At 45.0% G+C, this 12823-nt stretch overlaps 3 protein-coding genes across 3 annotated transcripts; all 3 read right to left on the bottom strand.

The window, feature by feature from the left end:
- Positions 1-284: 284 nt before the first annotated feature.
- LOC134178520 (52 kDa repressor of the inhibitor of the protein kinase-like) lies at positions 285-2399 on the bottom strand. Its single transcript, XM_062645394.1, has 4 exons — positions 2102-2399; positions 1807-1988; positions 1003-1735; positions 285-949 (listed from the first exon to the last, which is right to left on the bottom strand). The coding sequence occupies exons 1-4, from the start codon at positions 2397-2399 to the stop codon at positions 285-287; spliced, it is 1878 nt and encodes a 625-aa protein (XP_062501378.1).
- Positions 2400-5622: 3223 nt separating this feature from the next.
- On the bottom strand, positions 5623-7302 carry LOC134178959 (uncharacterized). Its single transcript, XM_062645870.1, has one exon. The coding sequence runs from the start codon at positions 6599-6601 to the stop codon at positions 6050-6052; it is 552 nt and encodes a 183-aa protein (XP_062501854.1). The 5' UTR covers positions 6602-7302; the 3' UTR covers positions 5623-6049.
- LOC134178519 (uncharacterized protein K02A2.6-like) lies at positions 6957-9301 on the bottom strand. Its single transcript, XM_062645392.1, has 4 exons — positions 9149-9301; positions 8657-8938; positions 7985-8586; positions 6957-7830 (listed from the first exon to the last, which is right to left on the bottom strand). Exons 1-4 carry the CDS (start codon positions 9299-9301, stop codon positions 6957-6959), a joined length of 1911 nt encoding a protein of 636 aa, XP_062501376.1.
- Between the last annotated feature and the right edge of the window lie 3522 nt (positions 9302-12823).

The following is a 12823-nucleotide window of genomic DNA, read 5'->3' as shown; positions in this document are numbered from 1 at the left end:
ATCATCCTCCTTGGATGTTTACGAGCAAACATGTCAATGACTTCATTAACATCAATTACCATTGAGTAATTTATGTGAACAAGAGCAAGACTGCTCAACCTGTCCGGTCTCATGGTGGTGGACTTGAGGTATGTTTTGAGACGTCTAAGCACTGATACAGTCCTTTCACACTCAGAGGTAGTCACAGGCAACGTGCAGAATATTCGAAGAAGACAGTTGATGTTCGGATACAACGTTGTGTGAGCATAATGGAGAGCATCTGCTGGGTTGTCTGGTAAAGGGCTTCATGTCTCCTCCACCTGTTTGTCCAATTGTGTATTTCTTGTGGCAAATCGGTAGGTGAAGGGAGATCTTCCAAGAAACAGATCGTCAATCCAGTTGGTGGTGAAACTCACATCCTCAGGGGTAGCCAGCCTCGTGTCGTTGCTAAACTTGATCACAGAGCTTAGCAGAATTCTCCTAAAGTCTTCCAAAACCTCGGTCTGAGTGACTCCAAAACGGACTTCTAGATGATTAATTAGTACATCAAGAAGTGGTACCGCTATTGACCTGCAGAAATAAACCTCAGGAGACTCACCAGGTACATTGTCTCTGTTCTTCTGTTTCTGGCAACGTCGAGGGATAGCAGGGTCAGATGCACCTACTGCCTTTCCAATACTGACAGCTGTTTTGTACCATGCTAAAGGGACAAGATCAATACTTTCTCGTACCTGCAAAAGGCAAGTCCTTACATTATTAATCTCACTGTACGCTTTGCAAATATCAGATGCTCGCTGTTGCAGTGACAGAGTGAGGCCTTTCACATAGCCAAGCGTCTTCTTCACTACCACAAATGCTATTATGAATTCAAATTTTATAATGTTATCCAGCAGTCCCTCTGCTTGCACAGCTGAATCCTTATTCCAGCCATTTCTAATACCCTGACTGACTTCTTCCAACGTGTTCACAACTGCTGGAAACAGCCAGTCAAAGGTTTCAAATGCTTCAATTCGCGCAACCCACCGTGTTCGGCACCAGTCCACCAGCTTTCTCCTGTTTGATCCAGTATCTTCCATTTGGCAATGTAACATTCTATTTCTTGCTGCCTCTTAGGTGAGTGAGAGAAGAACAAATTGATTTCTTTCATTGTGGGCATCATCTTGTTTACAGCTTGGATTTTGCAAGCTGCAACAACACATAGATTGAGAACATGAGCTGTGCCGTGGCAGTATAAAGCCTTTGAATATATGGCAGTAATATGAGCTGCAGCCCCTTCACGGATGCCTGCCATATTTCCCGCTCCGTCATAGCCCTGACCACGGAGGTAATTCATGTCTAGTCCATTGTCTTGCAGGCTTGATATGATTTTACCAGAAAGAGCCCTGCCTGTAGTACCTTCATCGCAATGTATAAAATCTAAGAATTCCTCTCGAATGTGTCCTTGCTTGTCAACAAATCTCACAATAAGGGCCATTTGCTCTCTGTTGGTCATATCTGCAACTTCATCGGCACAAACAAAGAAAAACTTTGACTCCAAAACTTCGTCTACAATTCGATTTCTAATCCACTCCCCAATACATACAGGTAGGTCGCTCTGGATAGTTGGCGAAGTGTACTGGGCATTTCTGCCTGCAGTCTTAAAATGGGATTCTAAAGTGGTGTCACCTGCGTCAAGACGGAATCTCAGTAAAGCATGGAAGTTTCCCTGATTACCTCCCCTGCCAGCATCCCCATGTCCTCTCAGTGCAATGTTTTGCTTGCCACACAGGATAAGGGTGTTCACGATTGACTTCAGAATGGTGCAATTTTCTGAACATTTGATCTTACTTCACTCAACAGTAGTTTTCCAACTGACAGTTCACCTTTTTCCGTTTGTCTCATAAACGCTGCCATACTCTCTGTAGCCACCACGTGGGTCTCCTGAAGCCGATGTTCATCCAGGGTCTTCTTCGCTCGAGTGAAATTCGTCATTGAACTGTTCACCAGCTGTCCAAGAGCTGTACGGTCTCCTTTTGCAAAAAGTACACAGGAGACACAAAACCCGCCATTCGTTGACTTGGAATAGGTTAGCCATTCAAATCTTTGAAGCCACGACGGTTGGAATGATCGATTTTTCCCGTACTCTTCTTGACTAGGAACTCGTAGTCAGCGATAGGCCTGAAAATCGCCTTGATCAACTGATAATTCTCATCCTCCGATAGACGACTTATTTCTTGGTCAATGTATCGTCCCAAGTCGTTTCTGTCAGAGGACAAACTTTGACTGTCCCTTCCGCTTTCAGTCACCACTTCACCTCGACTCAACGCATTCTTTGATTTCTTAAGAGGCTCACCTGATTCTACAATGTCACCAGTAGATGCAGACAACTTGGATTTCCTTGTTACAAAGCTTGCTAGCGTCAACTGGCGCTTCGAATTCATTGCAGTTGACAAGTGTCGTGTATAGCACGTGTACTTTATAGGCTCCGCCCACCTCTTGGGGGTTTCCGGACAACCTGGAAACATACCTAGCACGCCCCCGAGTATGCGTAGACCTGTCTAGCTAGTGACACGTCTCTTCCGCGAAACGGACGTTGCTCACACGTGATCTCAAACCGGCAGCGAAAACGGCGATGAATCCAAGTAGTGGCACTGTAACGTTTTCTCGGAGTCTTAAAAACTGTGCAATGCATCGAACAATGCACGGGCGCGTTTCTTTCGGCGTCTGGAGCAAAGCTGTGGCAGATAACGTGCGCTAACAACTCACGTTGAATTTTGAAATCAACTTTCCTGGATGCGCTGTTTTCAACGGAGTGACGTCTTCCCGGATGTTTAAACCGAACTGTAACCCGGATATTGTATCAAGGTCGTCTGCGAGCGTCTGTGCGAACGACTCGAACGACTTGAGCGGGTTTTTAAACTCAATTTATCTGCTACGGTAAACCAGGAACTTGTTCGAAGTGCGAGAACTTGGATGTCTGTTGTGCGTTTCTTTGACCAGAATGTCGGCGCGTCAGGAAGCATTGGTTCGGTTGTGCCGTCAGTGTACACTCGTCCTGCGCGCTCCACGTGTTTTAGCACGTGCTTTTTGTTCCCAATTGCGCGCGCTCCACGTGTCCTAGAGCACATGCTTTTTGCTAGCCTAGCTAGTTAGCTAAAACACGTGGAGCGCTCGCGAGGAGAGGACTGGGTACGAGTCTACCGTCAGTGGATGCCTATTGATCAATGGCTAGAGATGTGTGAATTTCATTTTTGTGTTCTTTCTACGAGATTGTTTGTGATTCGTGAGTAACGCTGGTGATGAACGTCCTAACAAGCGCGTGACGTGATCGTACGTGCGACACATATAGAGTGTACCGTGTCTAGTTTCGGATACCGTCTAGATTCGGACGCGAGATCTTGCTCCAACGCAATTGTCTAAGTATGAAATATAGGGCATTGTACGTACAGGGCTGTAGCCTAGCTTCAGAAGTGGAGGGTGCGTAATACAGCAAAATGGGACCAATGACGTCACAAACTCGTCGCGTGGTCTTTTTGGTCTTTTGAATTATATATTTAGATGCGCGGACAGAAAAAAACACAAACAAGAAATTCTCGAAAATTACATTAATTAATAACAACTTCGGTAGATCAAGTCGTAAAGCGAAAGCAAAACTCATTGCAAGATTGATTCACAAGACTAGCTCGAGAAAGTCTGGTGACAAGGCTAGATCCTGCGATTATGAAGATGAGCATAGCAGTCTACTACTTTGACTGCTAATATAAGTCTTTGCATGATAACTTGTCTGCGTGTCGATTGTTTCTTGTCTTGGAAGTAGAGAAGCCCTTCCTCTAGCTGGAACAGTTTGGATTTCTTACGGACACCATTCTTCTCGCTTTCCGAGAGACCTAGATCACCAACATGACGTTAGGAGGATCGGCAACCACACGGACGGACGTAGAGACGGCGAGACAGCACTTGCTCTTCGCCAGCCTACCTGTAGCATAATAAGAACCGTTTTCAAGGTAGAAAACGACCCGCTCGTACACTTTGCTCTTCCATGGCGATCCCCGTCATTCAGAATATCAAACAATTGCACATGCGTCTGCATGAGCGAGACACACAATGATCTAGTTCCTGCGTGGTACTGCAGATTTCCTAGCGCCTCGGCCGAGACAGATACCCCAGTGTAGTGCCAGATTTCCTAGCAAATCTGGCGAGCCGAGACAGATATCCTGGGGAAATGTGCCTCGGCCGAGACAGATTTCCCCGAGACGGATGTCCTACTACACCGGACAAATACCTCTAGTTTTGGATGGCCTCTCTCGTGTAGAGCTACCAAAGCACAGACACAAAACGAATCTATTTGTGCAGTAGCCTAACATCTCAGCAATGGGACTGTGGAGATCAAAGTGTAGCCGCAATCCCTCAAACCGACAGCCGCGCAAAGAGACCCGACAACCCACAGTCGACTCGTTACCCGGGAAAATATTGTATACAAATTGAGTACTGTCCAACAATAGGTCATTATTGTGTGCAGTGTGTGAAAATTCCCAGACCTTCGGATTTCGGGTCATACGAACATGGAACTGATACCTCTCATACGCACGTGAGGAAGTGGAGACATTGGTGTTGTCGCGCAAGAAAATATAATTAATTAAGAGTTTCCGTTCCACGAAACAAGATAGTTCGACTTGTAGAGAGGTACAACAAATTAAACTTGTCAAACTTCACACCGATGACAGTTAGCTCCAGTCTAGAAAGTATTGCACTGCCGGGGTAGTACGTGCCCCTGGTGCCCCATCCTGTATCCGCCCTTGCCGGTGATCCGCAAATCCTCTTCTTGATGGTACACCGTTCATATAGGAAAGCACTGTCGATGTCTTCTCACTCTTTATCACACGTTACAGGAACAAGGACGAACGTTATCCTAGTAGATATAACTCTAAATTATTTGTTAGGCATTAATTAATGATTAAAATTACTTAGAACAAAACTTCCGGAAATGAGCACCGTCAAATTGTCACCAGATAGTCCGGGAAACAGGGAAAGTGAATCGTAACTTAAATTTAGTATCGTCCTTTACTGTTAATTAACGGTATCCTCTACAAAACAGCCGCCCAAATCAAGGATCACAAAATCAGGTACGACCTCTAACTATATGACTAGACAAACCTTCAAGGTACTGTCAAATGGTAGATCAAAAGTCGTACTTTTCTTCTATCTCAGCTAAGCTATTTTATCCCAAACGATTTTGAGTAAAACACAATAGATAAGAAGTATAGCTATATAGAAAGATAGATCTTGCACTATATATACTGATTGCAATCCCAGATGTAGTGCCATCCCCACTTTAGCTGACGTCTGTAAACTGCCGTTTGATGCTGGAAAATGCAATTTTCAAAATAGGACTAGATGTTTTTACGATTCTTCTTCTCAGCAGTGTCAAAGTTTTCAATGTAAAGGATGTTATGGTAATTAAAATCACTTTGTCAAACAATATCAGTGCTGGAATTAATAAATGTAAGTCACCTATTAGTCAAACCATGTCTGATTATAGTTAACTCTACATATGACTACAATGTAAAAACTGAATTAATGTCCGTCGAGGGTAACGGAAAGGAAGCAAACAGCAACAATGATGCAGTTAAAGATAATGTATTTAAATTATTATTGGTTTTGCCGTATGCTCAAATTTACAGAATCTCTATTAATTATCATGGTTTGTATGAACTCGTCAAAGTTGAATAATGGCCAAGAATTCACTTATGACGTCAAAGTATCCGACATTTGCAAAAAGCAAAATGATGCACCCAAATGGCTAAAGCCTGCAAGCTCCCTTGCTCTGACTGTAAACAAAAAGTTGGACACAGATGCTAACTGTCTTTGGACACAGATGTTAACTGTCTGTCCAAAGTTAGTTAACGAGAGAAACTACAGAATGGGTGTGTAGTATCGAGACTCGTGTATTTGCACTCTACACTGCCTAACTCAACAAAGTCCGCCAAAACCAACTAGACTCTTCTACTGCGCAGGCGCCCCAAGACACCTCCCCAAAACAACCCTAAACTACTACACCCCTTCCCACTAAATTTTCTAAGTTCCCACATTACTACCCTACAGATCCAGTCTTTCTGGAGGTCTCGAAATCCGTGCGGAACGCCGGAGGACAGGCGGAACGCCGGAGGACAGGCGGAACGTCGGCAGCTTTTATTTCCAATTGCTGATCAGCCTCGGTCTCTGCTTGTTCTATTTGCTGATGTTTGGTGACATCTGGAGCGTTCGTTGCTGTTGATAATCTTGTGCTTTCTTCTCCTTGCTGTTGGTCTACCCCAATGCTGGGACTGTCCTTCATCATTGCTTGTCCCTCTGGACTTTTAGTCTCGGTCGTTCTCTGTCGAACGTGATCCATGTGTCGCTTGACTAACCGTCCGTCCTCTAACCTCACTCTGAAAGATAAGGGTTCCGTCTGACTCTCAACCACGCCTGTTAACCAATCCTGGCCCCTGCCGAAGTTACGCATAAACACTGTTTGCCCCGTCTCCAGATTCTGGTAACTGCAAGATTTGTCATGATCCTTCCTTTGATGCTCTTGTGCTTCCCTTGTCTTTCTTTCCAGGTCCGGATGTGGTAAGTCCAGGCAGCTTCTTGGTCTCCGTCCCATCAGAATCACAGCTGGCGCCTCCCCTGTTGTCACGTGTGGTGTGATTCTGTTCCGAAAAAGAAATTCATCCAGCTTCGTTTCCAGTGTTCACTGTTTGTTTTTCATTCGCTTCATGGCTGCCTTGAATGTTTGAACCGCCCTCTGAGCCAGCCCATTAGAGGACGGGTGGTAAGGTGCAGTTGCAATATGTACAATTCCCTTGCTCTTCATGAAGTTTCCAAATTCTTGACTGGTAAAGGCCGAGCCATTATCACTTACCATGATTTCAGGTAGTCCGTGGGTCGCAAAAATAGACTGTAGCATCCGAATGGTAGGTCCAGTTGCGGGGGAACTCAGTGGTTTTACTTCCAACCATTTAGGGTACGCATCTGACAGTATAACGAACCACCGACCCAAGAATGGCCCAGCAAAGTCGATATGTAATCTCGACCACGCACGTTCTGGCTGTGCCCAAGGGTGAAGAGGCGCTTTTGGAGGTGATCGCTGATGTTCTTGGCATGTCCCGCAAGATTTTGCTATCTTCTATATCAGCATCTAATCCCGGCCACCAAGTGTAGCTTCTTGCTTGGCTTTTCATTCTAGATACACCCGGGTGAGCCACATGTAATTCCTCCAACACCCTCAGCCACGCCTCCTGAGGTATAATGACTCGTGACCCCCACAGTACACAACCACCCAAGACACTTAGCTCGTGCCGGCGATTCCAGTAATGTCGAAGCTCGGAGTTTACTTCTCTCGGCCATCCACTCAACACATAATGCCTGACAGTTGTCAGTTGTCCATCTCTGTCTGTAAATTGCCGAAGTTGTACAGTTGGTATCGGTCTGGCAGGAGTCATTTTCAAGATGTGCAGTGATATCACCGATTCACTAGGATTCTCTGTCACTTCTGGTTTAACAGGCAAAGGTAACCGACTGAGTGCATCGGAGTTGGCATTTGTCGTCCCTGGTCGATAACGTAGTTTATACTGATAGCCAGACAACATTATTGCCCAACGCTGCATGTGACCTGATGCCATCAACGGCACGCCCTTATTCTCTCCTAACAACGAGACCGACGGCTTGTGATCGGTAAGGATTGTAAATGCTCTTCCACTCAAGTATTGGTGGAACTTCTTCACACCGAACAGCAATGCGAGTGCTTCGCGTTCTATCTGCGCATATCTCCTTTCTGCCTCAGCCAAGCTCCTAGATGCGAAAGCGATTGGTCGCTCGGTACCGTCGCTTAGCCTGTGTGAAAGCACAGCTCCTACCCCGTACGGTGAGGCATCACGCTACGATGACTTCAAATTCCTTCCTTGGGTCAAAATATATCATCACTTGACTAGACTGGAGAGCCTCCTTCGCTCGTCTGAACGCTTCCTTATGCTCATCTTTCCACTACCAGCGTACGTTCTGGCGCAAAAGGTGATACAGTGGAGCCAGCCTCGAAGCCAGCTTCGGTAAAAACCAGCCATAGTAATTAATCATACCCAAGAAGGATCGCAATTCCGTAACATTTTTGGGTTCAGGTGCAGCTTGAATAGCCATCACTTTCTTCTTGTCTAGTGCTAGCCCCTGACTGTTGATAGTACGGCCTAAGTAACTGATTTCTTTCTGCAAAAACGCGCATTTAGCCGACTTTAGTCGCAATCCCGAGTTGGCAAGGCGTTGTAGTACCATTTCTAGGTTCTGCACGTGTTCCTCCAGACAACGTCCTGTCACTAGAATATCGTCTAAATAGACCACTGTCATGGGAATATCCTGAAGGAGAGTGTCCATTACCCTTTGAAAAATGGTTGGACCCAAGGCCACCCCAAAAGGTAGGCGTTTGTACTTGAACATCCCCAAGTGAGTATTTATGACTGCGTACTTCTGCGACGTCTCATCCAGCGCCACCTGCTGATAAGCTTGGCTCAGATCTAACTTGGTGAACAACTGACCTTCAGCTAAAGAGGCAAATATATCATTGATCTTTGGCAATGGGTATTTCTCACAAGGAGCAGCCTGGTTAATCGTCAACCTAAAGTTACCGCATATCCTGATTGAACCGTCCTCTTTTTAGAACCGGTACTACTGGAGCAGCCCAATCAGAGAATCGAACGGCTTCTATAATTTCGTCACGCTCCAACCGTCTCAACTCCTGTTCGACTAGCTTTTTGTACGCATATGGTACAGGTCTAGGCTTGAAAAACCGAGGTGCGGTATCTGCTCTCACTGCTATCGATGCTGTTGCTCCCTCCAGTAGTCCCATTTTCTCCTTGAATACTTCCTGGTATTTGGTGATGAACTCCTTATGTTGAAGCCTTCCTTCCTCGTGTGATGTTCTACCATTGATATGGAGATGAAATATCTCTTCCTATTTCAGTTTTAGGTTCTGCATCCAGTTTCTACCAAACAAATTTGGACCCTTGCCTTTGACAATGATCAATGGCAGAGAAGCCACTTCCTGTCCATATCTCACTTTCACATCTGTTTCACCAACCAAAGTTAGAGATTTCCCTGAATATGTCCGTAATTGTACTTGTAGCCTACGCAAACCGGGGGCCTTCCGTTTAGATCATAATGCCTTGAAAGTAGCTTCATTCACCAGAGCTATCGCTGCCCCAGTGTCTATCTCCATGTCCACTTTCTGCTGATTAATCACAACTTCTACCTTGAGTGGCTTCACTTCATTGCCACACCCCACTATGTGTACAGCGTTCATTGCCGTCTCTAACATTTTTTCTGATTCCTGGAAATCCTCTTCTTGGCTTATTTGGTGGGCTGCCTTTGATTCTCCTTGTTGATTTGACTGACTTCGGCACGCTCTCGCAATATGGCCCCGCTACTTGCACTTCCTACACTCTGCTGTCTGGAAACGGCATGGCTTGGGAAGACGCCAACCCAAACAACGAGAACACTTATTCTTTTCTGGTGTATGGTCCCTCCTACTTGATGTCTGATGTGCTGCCACTGGTGCTTGAGTTGCTGTTGATGTAAGACCACCTTGTTGCATTTCTAGCGAATTTTTTGCAGCTGTTTCCATCGCTCGGGCAATCCGTAGGGCGTCCTCAAATGTCAAGTTGACTTCTTGCAAGAGTCTCCTCTGAATCTTCTCTTAATTTATCCCACACACCAGTCTGACTCTTAGCATGTCTGAGAGAGTATCCCCAAAGGCAGTCTGTCGATAATCGACGCAATTCCGTCACGAAATCCGCCACAGACTCACCTTCTTTCCTCTTAAAACTGTTAAATCTAAACCGTTGTAGAATAACAGAAGGCTTTGGTCTCACGTGATCTTGGACTCTCTTGACGATGTCGTCATATTCGACTGCATTCGGTGTCTGCGGCGCGAGAAGGTTGCGGATGAGTTTGTACGTTTGAGCGCCACATACGCTCAACAACACTGCCTTCCGTTGGTCTTTGTCAGTCACCTTGTTCGCCGTAAAGTAAAACCCTAGTCGTTCGACGTAGTGTTTCCATTCATCTTGAGTTCCATCAAAGGGCCCCACTTTCCCGATCATCGATGTCATGTTTCGTTCTTTGCCTCGTCGCCAATATGTAGTATCGAGATTCGTGTATTTGCACTCTACACTGTCTATCTCAACAAAGTCCGCTGAAACCAACTAGACTTTTCTACTGCGCAGGCGCCCCAAGACACCTCCCCAAAACAACCCTAAACTATTACAGGGTGTCAACGTGAATTCCACTTCAAAGACGATTCAACTGCCTTACTTAACGAGGGTGCTACTTAATTGTTAGACATCCAAAAGGAATGTATGAAAACTCATTGACTTCATAAATTTTGGTTTGTGACTGTGACTGGTGGTTGAACGATAGAAACTAACATCAAGCACTTAAAAATCAAAAAAAGTAATTTTGATGTTTGCAACAAAAATAAATTTTTTGAATTGCATATTAGACCAATAACAGAATATCATATATAATCAGCACTACACTATCAAACTCTTAAATTTCACAAACTTAAGGAATGTCTCACAGCCACACGAGTCTTACAATTTATTAGAAATGCATGAATGAATACTCCCTGAAAGAAGAAATTTGTGTGGGAGAAAAAATGCGCGCGATTTTGTGCAATCACAAGCCCATTGCACAAATAAATTCCACATTATAGTTTTCCCTTGCGCATGATCAGTATGAAAACACGTACTAGTCTCGTGGCTAACGCGCACATAGCACTACCCGGACACTGCAGTCACGTCAGGTAACATGTCTATCTTGAACTATTTCAAGCGCAAGTCTCCACAGGACAGGGGAGTGTTTGTGCCACGTACCGGTTGCTGCCACTGGCAGTCTCTTCGCCAGCGACCTGGCAGTTGCCAACGGAGAAGTGGAAGCAACGGAAGAACGAGAGAATTAAGAAGGACAGAGCAATAGTGAGAAGCATTACAACTGCTACTCCAGCAAGAGCGAGCAGACATCGGAAGGTATGCAGCAAAACATGGACCAACATGAGCATCGCGCCGTTACACAAACGTGATGGGACATCCTGTCGCACAAATTTATTCCGCACAAGTAGAGATGTTTCTAAAAAAAGCACAATTTTTCTCCCGCACAAATTTCTTCTTTCAGGGTACTTTACTCGTGTATATCTAGATACGGTGATCAAATTTGAATAGGATATGGGTCATGTCAGACTGGTGTGGAGTCTACATATTTCGGAAGCTGCTCGTTCTTAATCTAGCGTATTTGAGCGTCATTCTGATTGTTAATTAAAATACACCTGTCGCGTCTCTAGATATAGAGTTTGGGAGTGGCTGCGATACTATAAATGGGATTGAGGGGAGGAGTTAATAATATCTAGTGGGAAGCAGTCATTTGAAGAGTGCAGTTCGCCGATCAACAAGAAGAACGAAGAGTGCGAGAAAGGAGGAAAGTTAGAGGGAGAAGAAGTTCCGTAACGGAGGGTCGGTGTGACCGAGAGTACAAAGAGAATTGAATTAATGAATGATATATTTCTGTCGCACCTAAAAATTACTGTTAGAACCTTTACGGTGCGAACGGCCCGTATGTACCGTCACGTGTTGAACGTAGCTTATTTTGGCTCTTACATACCTGGATGCATTGTTCTATTTCAGTGGTAGAAGGACCTTCAGTAGAGTCATACATCAATTATCGCAGGTGCGCAAAATTGCGCGGGAAATTTGGCAAGCAAATATCAAAGCCAATCCGACATTTTGCAGTGACGTTATTAAATTAGGCGTAGGAATGCACAAAAACCTTACCCATGATGCACAAAACCCTATACTCTTGATAAACAAAACTCCTACCCCTGAATTCAGAAAACCCATGCCCATGATGCACAAAACCCCTAATGCACAAAACCCCTAATGCACAAAACCCCTAATGCACAAAACCCCTAATGCACAAAACCTCTAATGCACAAAACCCCTACCCCTGATGCACAAACCCCTGCCCCTGATGTGCGATTATTCTTATTTTGGCACGTATCACACGAGGTCATCACAACGAATCGGGTTTGCTAGCAAGCGATAGCTAGGAAATAGTGACAGTGTGGTGTCATACATTTTGTAGAGTAAACTCAAGACGTGCTAGAGATAAACGTGGTCATCTACTCCTAGGTTGTTCAGTGAAAAGGTTCAATTTGAGCAACAGGCAGATCAAGTCATTGAATGGCCTAACAATACAACTGAGAAGTGGGTAAAAGGCTACCCTGTAATTTATAATGTATACGCTATCTTGTTCATACTAGACGGCGTCCCCCTGCAAAGATGCCCCTGTATCCGCCCCTGACCAGGCAAGGTATTTTCATGGCGAGTCACTATCTCCTTTTCTTTTCTGTGCTATTCATAATCCTCTTAGCGTAGAGTTACGCGGAACTGGTTACGTCTATTGGAAGAGCACTGAGCATGGTGATCATGGTGAGACTATCAAACGTACGTCAGCTTATCAGTCATCTGCTCTACATAGACGATCTGAAGCTGTATCCTGATTAGTTGGGTTGTTACACGTGGTTCATACTTTCTCCAATGATATCCAGATAAAGCTTAGTCTGAACAAGTGTGCTGTTGTGCATTGCAAGCTCTCCGAACACAATTCTGGGGTGACGGAACGAAACACTGATGCCAACCGTCTGGAACTGCGTCATGTCTACTAAAAGTAGCGGTATCCAGCACAGAACTATGCGGGAGACTCAGTCGTGAGTACAATTTCGTAGATTAAAGATGGTTCTCCGGACCGAATTGTATATCTATACAGTTGAAAATGATTCCGGCCATCC

The sequence above is a fragment of the Corticium candelabrum genome, chromosome 4, assembly GCF_963422355.1.
Source record: "Corticium candelabrum chromosome 4, ooCorCand1.1, whole genome shotgun sequence".
Classification (NCBI taxonomy): domain Eukaryota; kingdom Metazoa; phylum Porifera; class Homoscleromorpha; order Homosclerophorida; family Plakinidae; genus Corticium; species Corticium candelabrum.
Note: the sequence above shows the minus strand (reverse complement) of the source record. Positions and strands in the feature narration are given on the sequence as shown.

Bases quoted from the DNA above. Each gene is read 5' to 3' on its own strand.
- LOC134178520 (XM_062645394.1), bottom strand. From the start codon at position 2,399: ATGAATTCGAAGCGCCAGTTGACGCTAGCAAGCTTTGTAACAAGGAAA. The intron at 1,736-1,806 runs GTAAGATCAAAT...CTGTGTGGCAAG, and splicing joins GAAAACTACTGTTGAGTGAA to CAAAACATTGCACTGAGAGG. The intron at 950-1,002 runs GTGGGTTGCGCG...TGTTTCCAGCAG, and splicing joins GTGGACTGGTGCCGAACACG to TTGTGAACACGTTGGAAGAA.
- LOC134178519 (XM_062645392.1), bottom strand. From the start codon at position 9,301: ATGTTAGAGACGGCAATGAACGCTGTACACATAGTGGGGTGTGGCAAT. The intron at 8,587-8,656 runs GTAGTACCGGTT...ACGATTAACCAG, and splicing joins TCTCTGATTGGGCTGCTCCA to GCTGCTCCTTGTGAGAAATA. The intron at 7,831-7,984 runs GTAGTGGAAAGA...GCTTTCACACAG, and splicing joins TTGCGCCAGAACGTACGCTG to GCTAAGCGACGGTACCGAGC.
- LOC134178959 (XM_062645870.1), bottom strand. From the start codon at position 6,601: ATGGGACGGAGACCAAGAAGCTGCCTGGACTTACCACATCCGGACCTG.